The sequence below is a fragment of the Mastigoproctus giganteus genome, chromosome 11, assembly GCF_048544385.1.
Source record: "Mastigoproctus giganteus isolate SK-2022 chromosome 11, ASM4854438v1, whole genome shotgun sequence".
NCBI classification, from domain to species: domain Eukaryota; kingdom Metazoa; phylum Arthropoda; class Arachnida; order Uropygi; family Thelyphonidae; genus Mastigoproctus; species Mastigoproctus giganteus.
In genome coordinates this window covers 137,417,757-137,439,124 of record NC_143585.1, presented here as the reverse complement: position 1 = coordinate 137,439,124, position 21,368 = coordinate 137,417,757, and the positions used below count along the sequence as shown (strand labels likewise).

Genomic DNA, 21,368 nt, shown 5'->3' with positions numbered 1-21,368 from the left:
ATGAACATTTTCAGGGTGAAGGTGAAAGCGTTCGACAGTGTACCCTGATTTTCTCTTGTCTGTGTGTGTGTGGGGGGGGGGTCAAGGGAATTATGTGCCTGAAAAATGTGAACTTTTTAAACCTCTAGAATTCTGTGGAAGAGTGTCATATCTACAGTAGGTTTTCACTGTCACTGAACCATTCTCTTATTTCTGCAACATTTAGTGCCTCTGATTTGGGTCTTCTTTTAACTGAGTTAACCGTCAAAAGGATAAGCGTAAAGACAAATTAAAGATCATTCATTCATGTAATAAAGAAGAAAATTATAAAAGCCATGCAAGGCAAAAAATGTCTGCTTACTACAGTTGTTGCTAGCAACTCCTATAAATGATAATCCATCCTTCAAGAAAGATGGTCCCTTTTTGTTGGTATGCCTCTCTTGTTGCATCATCTGATAATGAAAATTTGTATATTTTCCATATACAATTTAAACACGACATATTTCACGAACTGTTTACCGTATAGCACGAAGTTCCAGAAAACCCTTCCCACTTTTTCTTTCCTTGTGCTCTGCAGAAAGAAGGGGAAATTATATTGCAGTATTGGGCTGCACAGTGAAGAGTTCAGTGATATATCCGTTTCGTGCATGAATAAAATTAAAATAACAAGCAATTTATGTTAGTAATACGTATCGTGTTGAAAGTGATATCGCACTTTCACCACTCCTTCAAAGCTTCGCGGAATCTTAAACAGATGTGCTTACCGCAATAGGGGGTGATATCATCCCATACTGTTGAGATGCCTTAGACGGCGCTTCATACCCATCGTAGCAAACTTAGGATCGCAACCTGCTCCGTATGCTGACGACTGGATGTACTCGAAGATAGAAAGATTCCTCTAGATAGGTAACTTTGTTATCCGTTGGGTCAGTGAACCTTTCAAGTGAAATGTGGCGTTGCTAATAGGTGCTCCAGGTCACGTGGCGGCACTGCATAAAGAGGAAACGTGGTCAAAAGGATTAGTCAGTAATACCTTTCCCGGAATCTCATTTACCTCCGTTTGATTCATATCGTAGGTGTGTGTGTGCTGAAGTCGCCACTTATAGGTTATAGTGACCAGACAGTCGATAGAGTAACCTAGTTCCGCCTTCTTCCCTGAACACCTGCCTCGGGCGGAGCTGTGTAGTTTTACAGCTGTCTCAGAATTTGAATACCAATTTGCTTCCTTCCCTTCCACGTATCGTTCTGCGCTCATTGACGATGAATGTTGAGATATTGATTTTTTATCGATTGCCAAACTCTATGCTTCTTTCATTCGGTTCACGCTGAAAAAAAGCCACTGCATTAAAACATAACTGTAGCGAGATCACGAGTTAAGTTCGTGGAGTAGTAGCCGGTTTAGCGTTTTTCGAAACTGAGAGAAAGAGCACATTACATTAGAATAAAACTGACAAAAAGTGATGAGTGAGCTCGAATGGGAGAAAGATCTACCTGAAATGTGTGGAAGATAGAAAGGGTTCCCCAAAATTACCGTTTGTTGGCTGAATGAGCCCAACGTATAAATATCACTTCTTTGTTTTTTAAAGTGGAAGTTAAATAGAAAATTAATCCAGGATTTGGAACCTCCTAAAAACTGTTCTCTTGAAATCCATTCCTGCATTGAAATAGTCTAATAATTGCTGAAATGTTTGAACCTGTTTTCTGGCCTAAACCTTAATTTGGCTGAAGTAATCCATTCACACACACAAAAATTTTGAAGACTTCTCCTGATAAATATATGAAAACACGTACAATTATAATAAAAATTGAGAAAAACATTGAAGGAAGCTGGCGATTTATTGAGATGAAAACAAACTCGAGTAAATATAACAAAACAAATAGGGTCATACTGTATATATTACGGTTTGAATTTGAGTCATTGATATAGGGAAAATGTTAGCTACCTCCTTCTAAAGTGGTTGAAAGGAATACGCATCTACTTCTTTAAATAGCACTGGTACTCAACGACTTCTGAAAGTATAGTAAGTGTACACTATATTGTACTACAGCCTACACCAGTAAATATGTAATTTAAGAATATGTTAAGGGACTCATATAGTACTGTATTATTCCGATCCCGAAGAATTAGAGGAAAATCTTAATCAGATATGCAGAGTTAGTAAGGATTTTGGACTAAAGATGAATATGGCTAAAACAAAAGTAACGATGAACAAGTATGCCACAGAAAGGAATATAATCTTTAAAGGAGTAGAAATTGAAAAGGTGACTTCATATACTTATCTTGGAGTCATTAGCTGTAACAATGATAAATGGCTGGTAGTTAAGAGAAGGATAAATTTCGGATGGATAGCATTCAGGAAACATAGTCACATACTGAAGAGCAATATCCCAGTTTGTCTGAAACGTAAAATAATGAACCAATGTATACTCCCCACCATGACTTATGGAAGTGAAACTCGGGCACTCACCAAAAGATTGGAAGAGAAGCTGAAAACTACACAGCGAAGAATGGAACGAATTATATTGGGAATCAGACTGTTAGATAAGAAGAGAAACACATGGATTAGGCAGCAAACTCAAGTAAAGGATATTCTTATCAAAACTAAAGAACTAAAATGGTCTTGGGCAGGACACATAGCTCGAAGACATGATGACAGATGGACTAAAAAATAACAGAATGGTACCCAAGAGGGGCTAAAAGAAAACCTGGAAGACAATAACGGAGATGGACAGATGCGAATTCAAGAGTTTGTGGGTAATAAATGGATGGCCATTGCACAAAACAGAAGAAACTGGAAAGTTACTGGAGAGGCCTTCATCCAACAGCAATGGGTTGAAAATGGCTGATGATGAGAGTATTATTAGTAGCAAATGATGCAAGAAAGCTTATTCAGCTGATGCTGTATAAGCTTGCTTTCATCATCTTTCTTGCAAAAAAAAAAAACTGTCCATTCCTTCCAATATCTAGTTCTAAATTTATTCAAACTACCCACTTCCACAACGCCAGATGGAAGTTTCTTCCAGCAATCAGCTATCCACTGGCTGAAGGTAAACTCCCGCATATCTATCCTGCAGCCATAACTTCCTCAATTTGAATTATGGAATGTGTGTAATCTGAGCAAGAAGAAGGTGATTCATCATTGAGCTTACTCAATCCATTCTGAGCCTTGAACACCCCAGGCAGATCTCCTCGCAGGTGTCTAGTCTCCAGACGCTTCCTACACTGAGGCTTCACGACTTGTTTGCAGGTCTTGGAGCTTCATTTTAGGAAGTATAATTTGTATTTGCCTCTTACCTGGTAAGCCAGGTAAGAAGCGAATACAAAGAAACACCAGTATTTAGTTGGTTTTCTTTATATGCTTTTTTCTCAAGAGGGAGAAAATAATTCTTAATTATTTTAAGAACGTTTTCCGTCTACAACGCTCTATCCTCAATTTATTCTGTCTTTTCTTATTTTATTGGTAAAGTTAAATACTATTTTTTTTTCATAATAGTAAACAAAATAGAATATTACTTTCGCAACCTTGGTTGTGATATCTATATAAAATTACTTACAGTTATGTTTTTTTTTTTTTTTTTTTTTTTTTCAAGGTCTTCTTTTGACCTACGAGCTAGTCAAAAGAAGACCTTGGAATAAACAGTATCGATATAATAGCACACTGATAGTATATAGACTATATGAATAGTTCTTATATTCTATATATTTTTTGTATATTACAGGCTTGTATAAAAAATATTGTTGTTTTCCTGTATTCTGTGCTGTCATTCCCTAATGCTCCCTTGAGACTTTACTCAGCGATTCTACTGCTGTTACAATCAAGCATTTTAATTCAGTATGTCCTGCAGTTTTCGGAATTTCTGAAATCTCCACAATTAATTGCCAAGTTTACTTTGGGAACAAAAAGATTTAGCTGGGATCTGAATATAAATTACAGCCCAATTAAATAAAGTGCATCATGGTAAATACAGTATAATGGAAAATGACAATATGATATTCATATAGCCAGTATCTGCAGAGAACATACATTTTTCATGCAGTTCAGTTGCAGTGCATCTTATTAATGGTTAAACAGATGTTCAAATTTAATCTTTTGTGTGATTAAAAATGTACATCTAGAAACATATCCAAGTTTGTTTACTGTATCTAGGAAACTTAAAAAAGGGAACTAATATTCCTCTTGGAGGTCAGACTGAACAGGGATTCCGAAAATGCATCCAGTGACTGCAGAATCACTGTATCGAGGCTCGAGGAGAAGGAGAAGATCTTGGAGTCGAGGGCGACAGCATGGAATACTCGGTAAGTGATACATTTTATTTTTTAATACACTCCTATCACTTTTTTGGTCATAAAAATCATGCTTTGTTGTTTCTTTTGCTTTCCTATCGTTTCTAATTCTCTCCTTTCCCTCCGTCGGAGGGGAAGAGTACAACTTTAACCCCTTTGCACTATTTTGAATAGCCCTCTTTTCCCCACACCGTTACGCCTTTATTTTAAATCACCACATAAAAGTTCCATTAGTACCATCAGCAGAGAATAGCGGAGCAAATACAATTATTGTTTATTTACCGTTTGTAAAGAGGGTTATCTCGAACTCCGGTATCTATCTCCACCGACACTTCCTTCTAAAGGAATGTTTCGTCTGCGCAGTAGTACAGTGGTATCGTCACCGTCTTCCCCACACCGAGTGAAAAAGGCCCGGGTTCGAATCCCGTCGATGACGCAAGGAACTTTAACGGGCTTTTTTCACTCCGTGGCTGAGTTAGTCGGTCTCAGGCGTAGATAGCAAGGTTTCCCCCAGGAAACTTGGGTTTTTCGTCCAGCCAAACACACAAATCGACCATAGAACACACGCAATTAATAGACATAAGACACACAGCACGGCAGTTGAATTTAATTATTCGGGTGGCTTAATTTTAAGGGAATGTTTCAAGATTAAAATGTACTGCGTGAAATCTCAAAATGTGTACAGTAGAAAACAACATAGCTTAATGCAATGGAAAAACTCCAGCTGAGAATTTTTCTGTACTACTACTACTGTGTGTGTGTGTGTGTGTGTACATGAAATCGCACGCTTCAGGTGACGCACGATAATCGCAGGTACTTGTCAACTCTTCGTGCAGTTTTTTCACTTTCTGAATAATCTTCATAGTTCTCTGAACGTTCGATGCTGCTAACATCATCAGTCAAATTACGACCAACGGCGTTTCTCGGCTGGATGTCTGTTGTGCACGTCGAAATATTAAGAGCAGTTACGAAGACTAGACAGTATTCTTTTGGACCGCTCATTCTTACCTTATGTTAGGAATACGTATTTTTAGCAGTTTTACATCGTCCTCTTCACTAGATACTGAAAACACTCTCTTTATTGAAGAATGGAAATAAAACATGCTTAAAATATTAAAATGTACTTCGGTAAACTCGAAAGAATTAAACATATTTCGATTTCAGTCTTTCCAATTCGCTTTGGGATTTTTTTCTTAAGACAAGTTGATGTACTGTAGAGACGACAATTTGCAGCCTGCCTCACAAGGGTCCAGTCGTCTCTACGGCACAGCAACTCGTCTTAAAAACGAAATCTTCAAGTGAATACGAAAAGCTGAATGCAATTTTTGAAACTGATTGCATCAATTGCAATTTTATATAGTCAATTAAAGGTGCATTTGTGTAGGAAATTGTCTTTTCCACCTCTGTGGTGAAATCATGAAAACATTTAATTTGCAAATATACGTGGTAACTGGGGCCAAATTTCAGGTTTATTTTCTGAAACATGAAATTTGGTACAAGGGTTTCTAAGAATATTAACAATCCGTCTCGAAAAATTTTAATAGGATCGGTGCTATTTTAAATTTACAGAAGTCTTTCTGTAAGGGAGGTGGGCTGGCGCGCTATGAAATTGGGTCTGAACTTTTTCAGGGGCCAACTGAACATGCATTGAAAATTTAGTGTCAAATCGACTTTCTCTTCTCAAGTAAGTGTTTACATGGTTTCAGATATGTATATAGATCTTCGTCTAAAGTAATTATGAAAATATTATAATCTCATGTGAAGATAAAGCTGACTTATTAGTATCCTATTTTTCCTGTAACTGTTGTATCGACGATCTAGGTAAGTCACCTGCTATGATACAACGAATTCTGCTCAATGCCTCCACTGCTGTTATAACAGAAGGACATTAAATGAATCCTGAACAAAAATCTTCGTTCACATTTCACAACTGGTGTCATTCCTTCTGCACCGATATTTTAATATTAGTATTAATAATAGCCATATAGTGCAAAAATTAAAGGCGTTTGCTGCACCAACCAAAAAAATGTAGAAAGTAGATAGAAAATAGAGGAATTATGCACTTCCCTCCTCACGTTCCCCCTCATCCAGTTGATCTTTAAATTTCTTCAAATTTTCAGCCTCAACTACCTGCAGAGGCAACTTGTTGCAGTAATCAACAACTCGCTGGCTAAAATAAAACTTCGTACAGTCTAATCTAAACCTCTTTCCCTGTAATTTGAATTTATGACCCCATAGTTCTGGAATTCTCTATAACAGTGAAAATTCCGCCTTCATTCATTTTACTAACCCCTCACAGGGATTTGTAAACTTCAATCAGGTCCTCTCTGAGTAGAAAGTAGATGGGTTGCCAAGATCTGTAGCCCACTTAATCGAAGTCCTTCATCGTACGGTCAGCCGTTTTGCTGATCTCACTGCCAGTTAAGTTCGATGAAACCACGCAGTTGGTCTTGACATTTGTTTGTCATGAAAATTTTCTAATTTTCAAGCTTCAATCTTACACAGATTTCCTTCTGTTTTTTTTTCTGATCTCTTATTGTTGAAAGTTAATAGATGTCTCTTATTCTAACTTCTCAACAAACTAATTAATAACCTTCTTCCTACTGAAAATCACGTCCATGGTTGCCGATAAGAGCAGGAAGAGTTTGTCGAACTGACAAGATGATGATAATTAGATTTTTCTACATTCCACTTTCAAGTACGACAAATATCACAAATCCTGCTCCTCACAAATAACTACATCTTCTCGAACATCCACCACCAGTGTCTTAAGTTCTGATCTCCATATAATCTACATTGGGAAAAGATAACTTCAATCCTTCTAAAACAGTTTTATCCCCCCCCCCCAAAAATAAAATTGCTACTCCTATGCCCATCTTCGATAACACTCAGAATTCTAGACACGATCGCGTATGTTTATCGGGGATAACCCTGTTTTCTAATGTTCTTAGCATACACATATCAAAAAAATTGCTTCCTCTGCATCACAAACATTGCTTCCTCTGAGTTCCTTTAATTCTAAATAATTAATGACTGTAAAAATATCAACTCGGCTTGCCATGAAATATTGTTCATACGTCTGAGGCGATCTCCCATCTAAAAAATGCACAACTCTTATAAGATTCTATCTAAAAAACTGCAATCTATAGCTGTTTCAATAATAGCTAATTAAATGACTTTTTTTAACACGGAGCCGGCAAGATTTCAGCGATTTCGTGTTCATCTATTCGGTCCACACAGCTAAAACTGTCAACACCTTTCAACAATAGTGTTTTTTATTTGTCCACCGGAAAATTGCAGAAATCTCTGTTCGTTATCATGCAAATATGAGAAATTCAGCAGCAAGTTAAGGCTGTTCTCAATAACTATATGCTTATTAAAAAAACATGAATTTAAAATTAGCGACATCTTTTCCATCCAATTATATGTCGAAGGGTGCGCTGTTTACTCTACAGACAACTTTTCCCCCAACTTCTAAATGAAACATCGATAGCTTGACGCTCATTATATGACTTAGTCTCCTATTGGTCTCTACTGATCACGAGCAAAAACAGTTGTTGACAATTTCCACCTTCCTTAATCATGATCAGTTGACAGTACCAGATCTTAAATCAAACTTTACGAGGCAGACTTCCAAGTTTTTTCTAATAATGTTTCCTGTACGACTTCTTAAATAATTAAATTTCTGACCTTATTATATTAATATAGGCTATAATTTAGTTCTAAAGTTTGATATTTGAATACAGCTGATTATATTAAAATACTAGTTGCAGCTATATTATTTTCAGCGAGACATGAGTTGTGACACAAGCTATATCGAATTTTATTGTCCATAGCTAATTTTAAAAATAGTGAGAGCTTCTTTTTAAGTAAATAACCTCATTATCTGTTGAGTTAAATGATCATAAAAGTATAGATGTAAGAGTGTTTAATAAAACAGATCTTATTAAACCCGAAATACGTTCCAGTCGAGCATATCTGTTTTTTAAACTTCAATAAAAATCATAAACGGAACTTAATTTTCTTATGGACGAAATCTGGAACGATTTACATCTGTGAAGACAATTCGTCTTACAGCAATAAGAAAAGCTACTTCTTTTCATCATACTCCAAAAGAAGTAGTTTCATATTGCTGCAAGATGATTTATACTCATAGAAGCAATTCCTTTTAGAATTCATTGTTAAGAAAATTAAATTCAGTTTATCATCAGTTTTTATTTAGGTTTGAAAAGCAGGCATTCTCGACTGAAATTGTTCTCAGGATGAATAAGGTCTTTTTTTTGAACAATTTTACATCTCAACAGATGTGTAAGATCAGTTTTAAAAAAGAAGCCTTTGCTGTTTTTAATATTAGATTATTAAGATATTAATTAGCAGTCATCGGGCTTTAATTAATGTCGATTTTGTCTACAGCATAAGTTAGAATGCCGGTTAAACGGGTTTTCTACTTCTGACTTCTCATACATTACAAATTTGTGTTTTTGATAGATTTTGTACAATGTCGAGAACTGCGAGACAGACAAACTATAAAAAACAAGATAGCGGTAGAAAAAGCCATCAGTAATACGAAATTGAAAACAGGACTTAAAGAAATAGCGATAGTAAATTAAAACCGCAAAGGCTACTTCCTTCCAAACATACTGCTTCGTGAAGTATAATATTAATATGCGATTATAAGACATCGCTCTTGATGCGTATTACTCCTTATCCGAAGCGTTGTTCGAAATATTGAACATCAAAAATAAATCTAGTCGAGTAGGGCATATGCAATAAGAATTCAAATGATATGTAACGTGAAATGCGGAAAAAAATTAACCTCACCTTACAAAACCTGCTGAAACTGCATAATCCATTACTTGAATTTTGGCAAGTTTTCGCTTTTCCACCCATTTCTCCTTTGGCACCAAGTAGACGTGCAACTCAACCAGCTGTAAAAAAAAGGTAATAATAAAAATACAGTAATTTGCTTTGATTCTGCAACAGGTATGTGCATCAAGTTTTAAAAATATCACTGAAAACTCCACAATAAAGGAACACCCTCATGTCGATTATAAATAAAATTGAACCTTTACCAGAATATATTTAAACAGTTCTTTAATCTCGTGCGCTACATTATATCCTCCTATCATCAGTGACGAATCCTCATAGGACACAGTAACAGTATACAATGCCAGTATTGATAGGAGGAAATCATTATACACGAGTTCAATGGTTGTTTCAACTGGCTCCTAGTTAAAACCATTATTCTAAGAACTCTGTGAACAATAACTTACACCTGGATTCTTTGCAAGCTGGGAAGGCTGTAGAGTCATAGTACCGATGTTACATTGTCGGTTTCTTAACGTAAAGACGAAGTGCGGTTCTCCCTTGAGAACACAAATACATATTAACCTAGTTTGGGCGTGACTCTACGTACCCGTAGAAGGTACGGATCTGTTATCTATCAGAGCTTCACGACCTAATTATGAAGGAGAACTGGAAGCAAGAAATGTTCCTATGCACGTGCGGCTCGTTGTTTCGCGATGGAATTTGTCAGAATAATAAGTTAATGACATCTTGTTCATTTAGCTGTTTTTTTTTTAATATCTAGAGAGAGAGTTTTTATTTTAGTTTGTTAAAATGAGGCTGTATCTCTTTTGACTATCTATGCGTGAGTTGTCTCTGGGATGTCAGTAACACGCCAGTTTGGAATTCACCATATTTTGAGATTGCGTGTTTAGTTAAAATGTGCCGGCACTAAAGTTAATTACACCTCATTACGAAGAAACCATACATAAATTCGTGCAATTATTATTGATACATCATTTGATAGGTTATGGGCTCTATCTTTTCAGTTTTCACAATATCCACATCCACACGAGTTTTTCTTTTCCTTGGACAGTTAAATACCAGTATCGCAAAAGCACTAACTTCGAATGCTGAGAACGAATTACTGTATTCAGGCGGTGTAATGGGCCATAAATACGCCTGATAAGTACAGATATGTCAGGCGGCGCGTATCGAAGCAAGGCCCCGCACAAGGCGAGATATCGGAGATATACAGCATTATATTTCCGATAAACTAAAGTTTTTTTTTTTTTTTTTTCCTTTTCAAATGGGCCGAAAACATGAAAGTAACAAAGTGACAAAGGTGGGTATGTGGTTTCAAGAAGTGTAATGATTCTTTCAGCTGTCCCAGTAGCTTGCGTTTAATTCCGTTTTTCATCATGCTGTTCAGAGTTGACGTTGATGTCAGGTTCTTTAAAGTCGAATAGCAAAATACTATATTGGTCGAAGTAAATGGTTAACTTTTTCTGCAAAAGCTGAAATTGATATGATTTCACTCTTGGAGATTTAGGATGCTTCTACTGTATGATGGAGGAAACTCTGGTTCAAAATAATTGCCTCATGTCCTGGCGCAATCTTACTCAAAAATTCATAGCTCTTTTTCCGATAGCGTAAAAAGTGCTCAATGAAAATCTGAATTACTGCACGCTGATCCGTGTTAGACGCACCGTCTATGTGAAATTCCATAGGGAAAAATACGCATAACAGCCGTAAAAAAGAGGAAGCAAAGGAAACAAAGAAGATGCCGATCCTGTTATTAACTAACATATCGATTATTGTATCTTTAAATATATTATATTATTAAGCGTACGCAGATATGTCTCCCCATTTACTCTTGTACTCATACTGTATACTTTGTCTCAAATATTTTTACCAGTTCCTAGTACTGTATATACAGAAAGCATTACAACGGGAATATAACTTCACTGTACAGCATCAAAGTGGTACAGCAAAGCCATTTGACGTAATACACGCTAAACGTAGCTTTCGGAAATAACGCTCTTGTTCTCTCCTATCCTTTCCTACTCAGACACAGAGAACCTTGAAATTCACCCAAAATTCGAATTCAGAAAATCATCCAAAACTTTAAATTTATCTGAAGTTATTGATTGTTGCATAAAATTATACGGCAGAACTCTCAATATGTAAGACTAGATCGAAAAGAGTTTCTTCACGCGACCTTCCACGGGTGAAGCCATATTAGCATGATGAGACCAAATCTTGCATCTGTAGCAGGGAGACAACCCTGAGAGCCATGAGTCGCTCAAGGATCTTACCAAGGTTAGCTATCAGAGCGATAGAACGGAAGCTGCGGGGGTCTGTTGGTGGCTTGTGAGGCTTCTTGATGAGGCGGAGGAGGGCCAGCTTCCATTATTTTGGGAAGCATCCTTCACCAAAGCATTTATTGAAGAGAAGGATTAGATGGTGCGGCCGCAGTTTTAGGACTGTTAAGGACTGCTCCCAGTTCTTCTAGAGTGAATGGGTCGCTTGCTCTTTTGATATATAATTGCTGTTGGCGGCTCTAAATGCTGAATATTCTGAGTGATCCTCAGAGATGTCATCAGGTGGAAACAATTTGTCTAGAATAAGGTTGGCAGAACCCTGCCAACACTTAGAGTGCGGTTGTGGGAGACCACAGGTTGCGCCTTACCCTAAACACTATGCCAACACATAGTTTCCTGAGCGTCTGCTGAAACAGTGCTGAATATTTCAGGGGAGAAGGTTTTTCTCTCTCAAGATGTTATATGTCAGGCCCTATGGATTTGTACGGTTCGTTTCTTTTACGAAATTTGTCCAAGTTTCTCTCTTTCTGGCTGCAACTGCCTTGGTATACTCATTCGTTTTGGCCAAATAATCCCTATGAAGGCGTTCGACATCAGGGGCTGGCCAATCACGGTGTCGCTTGTAGTTCCTGAGTGCAGTGTGAACCGACTTGCGAAGGGTGGTAAGTTCCTGGGTCCACCAGGGGCAGATTGCCGGGCAGAATACCTTCCTTGAGGACCTGTATAAGGCTCTGAGTATGGAGTGCTGGATAAAGGTGGTCAAGTCCTCTGCATTTAGCGAGTTCATGTGTGATGAGTCTGTAGTTGGAAAGTCCAGTTCTATGGAGCTGTCATATGCTTCCCAATTGACGTTTCTCGAAGAGAATCTGATGAAGTCAGTTGTCCTTGCTCCGTTGTTGTTTCTCAGTGGAAAGAAGTCAAGATGGAACAGTATGGCTCTATGGTCACTAACAGTCACATCCAGAGTTACCTCCCGGCAGCTAACTGAATAACGTGGGTCCTTTGTAGAGGGGGTTAAGTCAATATTAGATTCACCAGTGGAGCTAGAGTAAGCAGTGAACTGGCTAGGTTGGTTATGAATAATAAGATTTTGACTGACGACGAAGTCCTTAAGAAGCTAGCCATCGGCAACCGCTCTGTGCCAGAAGGGGGATTTTGCATTCAAGTCAGATGCAACCAGGAGTAGTTAAAAGTCAATAAAATTCAAAGCGAATTCCAAAACGTTTAGTGTTTCATTGATGTTCACTGAGGGAGGGCTGTAGAGTGACATCAGATAGAATGATTGATCTGTATATGTAATCTGGATACAAGCGGAGAACTGATTGCAGAGGCCCTGGACAACCAGTACATCGAGATCTCTATTTATGACTGCTAATGTTTTAGGGTCCACTGGGACAGGCTGAATGACCCGAGTGTGTATGGAAAAGCCAGTAATTTTAGAGGTTTGGTGGGGTTGTATTCTTGCAGCATACGGCTCCTGAATCAGAATAACATCAATTAATGCTCCTCATTGGTCTGGCATATTTCATCCGCAACTGTGCGGAACCTTTGCCCATTTATTTGCATCATTCGCAGGTATTTAAGTTGAGATACGGTGGAATCGTCTTGGGCTTCCAGGAAGAGTGGGCAGGACTGGAATGGGGACACAATCAGCATTTCTTGTTGGTTTAGGCATCAGCGGTCCTTAGTCTTGTGAGTTCCAGAGCCCTTTGGTATTCTGGGCATACAACATCCCAGAGAGAATGATGATGTGTCCACCAGTTCCTTTTACAATTCACACTGGAGGGCTCTTCATCACGGTGGGGACATTCTGCTTGGGCATGCCCACTCCTGGCACAATGCCCGCAGCAGGATTGGGATTTGTGGGAGCAGTGTTGGGAGGTATGCCTATAGCTCAGACATAGGAAACACCTTGTGACAATTGTAAACGGACGAAACCTGTGTGCGCTGCAATCAAGGAATAATCTGTCTGTAGATAGGACTATTCTATAAATAAGTGGGGAGAAGCTAATTACTTTGTATTCCTTAGAGCTGGATTTTGATTTTGTTGCAAACTTAAATGTTATCTGGGCCTTAACTTCCTCCCAGGAGAATCCACGGACCAGTAGGTTTCTCTGGAACAGATCCTGAGGTAATTCATCGTTGGAACTGTCCTTTGGAACATCGTACCCCACGATCGACGGATTTGACTTTTTAGGAGGAGCTAGGACGACTCCTGCATTTGTGAGGATGCCACATGCGGCAATACGTGTTAAGTCTTCTTTGGTCGCAGTCTCCATAGGGCTCCCTTGTTCCTAATGTGTCTCAGGGACTTCACTTTTAGATTCTTATAATCAGCCCTTATGGTGCTTTGTACCAGATCTTTGACATCATTGCTAGTTTTGAGCTCAGATGTATTACTTGCTCTCACGAGTAGTAGATGCTGTGGCTTCTTCTCCGGGCTGTGCACATGGAGAGTTTGTATCACGCCAATGGGCAAGGGACTCCTGTCCAGACTTCACAGTGCCAGCATAGGTAGGGACACCCGCAGCAGGCCCAGGGAAGCACGGGGTCTCAATGTAGTCAGGGTCAACGTTGGTATAATTTGGGGGCTTGCCAAGCGCATCAATGACCTTTCTCAGGACTACAGATTTGAACCGAAGTCCTTCATTCACATCTTTGAGCCTCTCATTGTCAATGAGGAGCTCAGTTGTAATTGATTCAAGGGTGGACCACAAATCCTGCACTTCTGATGAAGCGACTGGAGTCGTGGTTGTTCACCAAACAATCTCTCGATTTGGTGAAGGGTAGCTGGCTCTGAAGTGGATCCGCCTTCTGGGACATTAGGTGGAGGAGAAGGTATCCCCAGTCTAGGGGAGGATTTTAACCCAGCTGTGATAGCGTTAGGAAGGGCTGTTGGTGTGATAGCTAGGGTGACGCCTTCAACCTCTGTATGGGTGGAGGCCATTGCCCCAGTAATGGGAGCGGCATCAGTGGGTGCGGCAACGAGGCTTTGGTCAGGGGCCAACGCCAGTGGTCGCCCCCTCATCTTGGTTCGCTAACTCCGAGCAGAGAAGAGCAGCGTGGTATCCTTAGTTTTCTTGTTTTTTTTTTTTTTTTTTATGTGAACCCCAAACACGAGAGGTATTAGGACCTATAGTACTTAGTACCGTGCTTGGGTTTGAGGTTAAGAAGACGAAAGAAGATATTTGTTGACATTGGACTTGAACTTCTGTAGATTGTAATTTTCAGGAAATACGTATGAAGGAAGGTTGTTCCAGAAAACGGCAGTTGAATGAATAAACGAGGAAGATGAAAAGTTGGTTCTGTGGGTTTGAAGTTGGACAGTAAATGGATGTTGGCTGGTGGCGGCACGTGTTCGGACTGTTTTGAAAGAGAGAGCAGGAATTATAGAAGCCAATTCAGAAGAACAGTGCCCATGGAAGTATCTGTAGAAGAGGCATGCAGCAGAAACAGTGCGTCTATGAGAAAGCGGGTGGAGAGACTCTGTTAGAGATGAATCATTAATTAACCTAACTGCCCTCTTCTGAATGGAATCAAGAAGCCGGAGAGAGGTTTTGGGGGCACCACCCCAGATATGGGAACAATATTCCATGGCAGGGCGAATTTGCGATTTATACAGAGTGAGCAGCTGTTTGGAAGAAAAGTAACGCCGAGAGCGAAAGAGAAAACCAAGTTTTTTAGATGCAGAGGAAGCAATATTTGTAATGTGCTTGTGCCAAGAGAGATTAGAAGTCAGGGTAATCCCCAAAAGAGATATATAATTTTGCCTAGAAATCGGAGTGTCACTAAAGATAAGCATAGGAGTAGAAGAATCCTTTTTGCGAGATATAAGACAAGACTGAGTTTTAGAAGGGTTGAAATCAACTAAGTTGTCTTTGCCCCACTGGAGAATTACCTGAAGATCGGCATTTAAGGAATTGGTAGCAGATTTTCGAGAAGTTGAAGCTGATTGAGAAGGACAAGGTTTCTCAAAATGGAAAGTTGAATGCAATGTGCTATCATCAGCAAAACTATGGATAGGATTTCCAGTCAATGGAAGAAGGTCATTGATATACAAGAGGAAAAGAGTAGGGGAAAGAACTGAACCTTGGGGGACACCGGCATTAGTAGAGAAGTTAGAAGACGGAGAGCCATCTACCATCACCCTCAGTGAGCGATCAGAGAGAAAACTGGATAACCAACTACAAAAAACAGTCGGGAAACCATAAAATGGAAGCTTGTTTAGAAGACCTTTATGCCAAACACGATCGAAAGCCTTTGAGATGTCAAGAGCAACTACTTGTGTTTCACCGAACCTTTCCATTGAATTAGTCCATAAATGGGTAACATAAGCCAGAATATCTCCAGTGGATCGACACTGACGGAATCCATACTGGTGATCGTTGATCAGACGGAAGGTTTCTAGGTAGTTTAAGAGTTGGCGGTTAATTGATTTCTCCATTACTTTAGAAAGAGTAGAAGTAATTGCAATGGGACGATAATTGGATGGGAGGGATTTGTCACCCTTTTTAGGAACTGGCTGGATATGAGCAAATTTCCAAGCAGAAGGAAAAACGCCTTTGGAATAAGAAAGTGAAAAAAGGCGGCAAAGAATAGGAGTAAGTTCAGGAGCATAGGTTTTGAGAACAAGTGGAGAAATACCATCAGGACCTGGAGCTTTCTTAGCATCAAGATTCATCAAAATCCTTCTGATATCCTTTTGACGGAAGACCACAGGAGGCATTGAATGGAGCGTGTTGGGAATGGTGGGAGGTGTTTTACCAAGATCATTAATACATGAGCTGGAAGAAAAATGGGATGCTAGAAGGTCAGCTTTATCCTTGGCTGAAGTGGCAACAGAACCATCTGGTTTGGACAGAGGTGGGAGTAAAGATGGGCAAAAGTTGCGACCAATAGCTTTGGCAAGAGACCAGAATGCTCGGCTACCATTAGGGCAAGAAGCAAGTTTTCTACTCTTAGCCTGTTCAAACTCTAGTTTGGACTGGTTAATAACTGCTTTACAACTGTTGCGAGCTTTGGTGTAGGCAGAAAATGAAACTGAAGAATTAGAAACAAGCCAATTACGATATGCAACATTCTTCTCTTGGACAGCATTAGCACATTTATTGGAAAACCAAGGTTTAGATAAAGGACGAGATTTTAAAGTGGAGTGTGGGATAAAGGATTCCATTCCTGCAAGAATAATTTCACTGACACGATCTGAGCAAACGTTGACATCAGAAGTTTTGAAACAGTAATCCGACCAAGGAAAAGAAGAAAAGAAGTCTCGCAGGTCATCCCATTTTGCATTCTTGTAATGCCAAACAACACGTGGTTGGGAATAGCCATGAGATAAAGGTTCCATTGGAGAAGAGACAATCACCAAGTTGTGATCTGAAGTGCCTAAAGGACCTCTCACTTCGACCGTGTACTTAGAAGGGTTGTTTGTGAGAAAAAGATCAAGCGTATTGGCTTTATGATTAGGATTGTCCGGTATTCTTGTAGGTAAATGAACAATCTGTGCTAGGTCATTAGTAATTGCAAAAGCCTCAGCATCTCGACCTGCTGGGTCGGTGTGACTAGAAAACGGAAGCCAGCTGGAGTTGTGAACATTAAAATCACCAAGGAAAATTACTTCGCTGTTAGGAAAGTTGGACTGGAGAAAGTCAAGTTGCAAAGAGAGGAAGTCAAAGAGCTCCAAGTGATTAGTAGAGTTGGGAGAACGGTAGAGACAACAGATGAATTTGACACAATGAGGTAGAGAGATTTTAAGCCAGAGAAGATCAAAGAGAGGAGATTCCAAATTGCCAAGTCTCTGACAGGGAATATCAGAACGGACATATGCACAAGTACCACCTTTGAGGCGAAAGGAATCATACAGCGAATAATTTGGGCATCTGAGATGAGCAGTAGATGAATCAACCGATAACTGAGATTCTGTCAGAAAAAGTACATGGGGTTTGGCAGACTGCAAGTGGAAATGGACATCGTTGAGATTAGAATTGAGACCACGTATATTTGTGAAATGAATTAGGAAGTCCTTGGGAGGTTTAGATCTTTTCGCAGATAAGCTTGCTCTATTAATTTGACAATTCATGGTGTGTTCAATAGTAAGGAAAAGTAGGTGGGACATGCTGTATGAAGTAATGAAATTTTTGGATATGGCGTACATGTGGTAAGAATATACCCAGATCCTTGACATAACGTGGCCTCGACAATGCTCCCCGCATACACACTACTCGGACTCCCTCCAGTCTCTATCTGGCAGAGTAGAGGCAGCAAGATTATACACTAGCTGATCCGGAAGCTTCCTAGAGAGTTACCAATAGGTTCAGTCCGGTGTACTAACTAGCGGCCGGCCTGCGAACACCGTTTTAGAGCTGTACCCTCGAAATGTAAGGAATATTGGATCTCGCCACGACGTTCATCATAACCTCAAAAGTCATCAATCATACTGCATGATGGAAGAGATAGGGAAAGGTTGACCGGAACTTAGCTCTAGAGACTAAACATGGGTTCCACCATTTCAAGCCTCCAGTAAGCAAAGTGGTGGTATTTCACCGGTTGATGAGAGTCATCTACCACCTAGTACTGCCTGGTAACATAGAGGGGCGGCGTTCCTCCATGTGGTGTGGGCGCCACACCTCGACCCCTGCTTACGTTGGTTCACACCTGGGTGGTCACCCACCATGTATTTGTGCATGGAGGTTATACCCAGGATTACTAACAGTCCCACCATCGTGAAGGTGCAAGCAGAGGATTTGGCTGTCACAGACCGTCCGGACTTCGCCGAAATTGGGTCCACTTGACTTGAGTGTCACCCGAATATCAGTTTCATCAGCGTTTTAGACTCCCAGATAGCAAGTATAGCTTGTCTGGCATATCTGAGAGAATGTCTGTGACAACCTCAAGGACCTAATTTTTCTTTTCTTATTTTCTTATTTTGTTGGCCTTATTTTTCTTTTCTGTTTTTTTTCATTGAGAGATATCCGCTATTGAGCGAATATCTCTCGATATCCTTGGTGGGGTCTTTGGCGGTGTACTAGTTGGGGGAATTCCCCGGAACTGTTTCAGGCTTCTCCTTGCTATCAGAACTGGAACTGTCCCTCTCGCTCATGTCTGGTGGTGGAGGGAGTGCAACATGAATAACAGGATGAAAAGTAAGACACAAGCGTAGTGATGAAATGTAGCACTGACGAAAACTGAGCAGGTTGTTTGGCTGGGCTGTCTGAGGAGATAATTTGTAATTTGCACTTGAGGAGCAAGTTCGCAGCACGTGGGGCGCTGTGTCACTAGGGGCGCTGCGAATAGCGGGCAGTTACTATCACAAGGTTTTAATCAAGTTTCCAAGGCACTAATTAATTATACTGATTGTGGAGACAATTAAATTAATTCCACTCATTATATAACACTTTATGCAATAAGGGGATTATGAATTTATGCAAATAAGCAACAGCATAATTAAAATATATGTTCATGGCAGTTCTCAAATCCAGGAATTCCAGCAACCAATCACAGATGATAACACAGTTCACGTGTTGTTTCCGGAAGACACAATGGTGGACTATTTGCTATTTAATTTATCGCTAACAGGAGACAACAATACTAAGAACCCCATAGTCTTCTTGGCAGTGAGCAGAAATTATATAGAAATAATAACAATTTCCCCAGTGTTCCAAAAGTACAGTTGATCAAACTAACAATAAGCAAGAACAATATTAACTGACACTATAAAAATCAATACAAGAAATGCCATAGGCAGAACTACAATGGGAGCGGCCATTACATACAAAAAACAACGAGGTATCATGGCTGAACAAAGCAAAATTAGAAAACGTTAATAACTTTTCACTCCTTTAAAATTTAACCACGAAAACACATGCACCAACTAATAGGGAGTCGACGACGCTACTTTAAAATCGCTAATTCCAAAAGTAATCCAGAATTTGAACGAACTTTTGAGGAGCTTATAAACACGCAACATAACCATACAATTCACCCGTGGGCACTCAAATAATTCATCAGATTCTTCGCACGCTTTTGGATAACAAGCATTAAAATAAGATGTGAAATCGTTCTCCCGGTGCTTGACTGGAAAAAAAAATCATCCGCGTAGGAAATGGAATCGGGATTACATCGCAGAAACTAAGCCTAACCTAAGGCCTGTCCATACAAGTTTGGCACATCAAAAATAGAAAAGAATGGAATAAAACAGAAATTAAGAATTAAATCAAACCACTTGACGACTGACTGATCAGGTAAACTTTGAATAATCTTGCTTAACTTGTCGTCAGATAATGAAACCAATGATTTATCTTGCGACATACCAACCAAGGTCAGGCAACTGAATTCTGAAACTGTAAGAATTGTTCCTCCTAATCACCAGAATTTAACATGCTCTTGGGACACGATGAGATCCCCCCCCCCCAGAAAGGCTCTCCTGTCAGAGCTAGTGCGAATAGGTACAAACCTCCGAATTATATATTTAACGTGAAACGTTGGGGGGAATCTTAATAACTAAAGTTCTAACCTAATTTCATGAAAATCCTTACACGAAGAACTCATTATTTTAGATGGACCGATTACAATTCTAAAAGACGTCAAAAGAACAACCATCAGGAAAAAAAACTTCATTAACAAAATAGATTTCTTTATTCGTGGAAACTGAAAGCTCGACTAGCGTGTTCGGATAGGTGAACAATTCGCTACGGAGACATACAGTGTACGTATACTACCGTGTTCGGTATGTAGATAATGAACTTCGTTGATTTATTAAGGAAACGTTTTGCGTGACTTGGCTTATTTAATATTTTACAAGTTTACAGCAATAAGATAAACGTTATCTCTGCCATATGCTGTATTCGAGCACCTTACAACGCTTTCACAGTGCACAGCATGGCTACGTTAACTCAGTGTTCAGCGTTAATGATGTGAAGCTCTTCCGTTGTTGGAATCAATGAGTAGAAGAAATTTCCAAAAAAAAAAATAATAATAATCAGTATTACTGTATTCACATAAAGTATTTATGAAAGCAGTGGAAGTCCAGTTTATTTCGTTACTTATCTATGAATAAATGCAGTTGCGAACACAATTTCATTTGAAAACAATGTGAGCAGTGTGATTAATATAGTAATGCTGATTTACTGTAGTAATATGGTAACGCTATGTTTTGTATTTCTGATCGAATTCTTTATAAAAGTTATTCGATTTTTAAACACTGTTCCACTTACTGGTTTTCTCTGTACATAATTCATGTGTTTTGCTTTTGGTTAGTTGTGGTAATACAGTATTTTCATAATCTCAAGGTGGGGCTCTCACTGTTTTGCTTCGTTTTTCAAGCCTGTTTCTCCTATAAAAACTAATTTCCGTTTCGATGCTGAACATGCATACATTTCTGTTTTTTTCCGTTCCTTCTCGTATCACCGATTATAGCGCAATGTTCTTGACTTCAGACATCAAAGGCGGATATTGTTGGGATATCAGAGACGTGGTGTCACACAGATATAAGGAATGCCAAACTGGAATTTGGGGAGTACAATGTGTACAGAAAGGATAGACAGGATAGGAAGGGAGGAGGTGTTATGCTGTTAATAAAGAAAAATATAAAATCAAAAGAAGTGCATCCAGTTAATATAGATGAACAGTGCACTGTTGAGTCAGTTTGGTGTGACATAAGCACTGCGAAAGCAAAAATTAGAGTAGGAGTATGTTATAGGCCTAATGACTCGAATGAGTACAACGAACAATTGTACAGAGAAATAGAGTGGGCTAGTAAATCGGAATGTCTTATAATGGGGGATTTTAACTTCCCATATATTGACTGGAACTTGTGGGTTGGGCACTCACACACTAGTCAGACTTTTGTGGATTTATTGGATGATTGTTTTCTGCAGCAGCATGTTCGAGAGGCAACCAGAGAAAGTAATACTCTTGATCTGGTTATCAGCAGTGATCATTCATGTATTAGGAATTTGCAGATAAAAGAACCACTAGGTGGCAGTGATCACAGTGTA

The 21,368-nt window shown here is 39.3% G+C and overlaps 1 protein-coding gene across 1 annotated transcript in view; it reads right to left on the bottom strand.

Annotated features, from left to right (window-relative positions):
* The window catches only part of LOC150078461 (uncharacterized), a 285,117-nt gene that overhangs the window by 219,797 nt on the left and 43,952 nt on the right, over positions 1-21,368 (bottom strand). Inside the window, exon 3 of the mRNA XM_090384573.1 lies at positions 9,086-9,192. Within this exon, the coding sequence (XP_090240699.1) occupies positions 9,086-9,192 (107 nt within the window). The remainder of the gene's footprint in view (positions 1-9,085; positions 9,193-21,368) is intronic.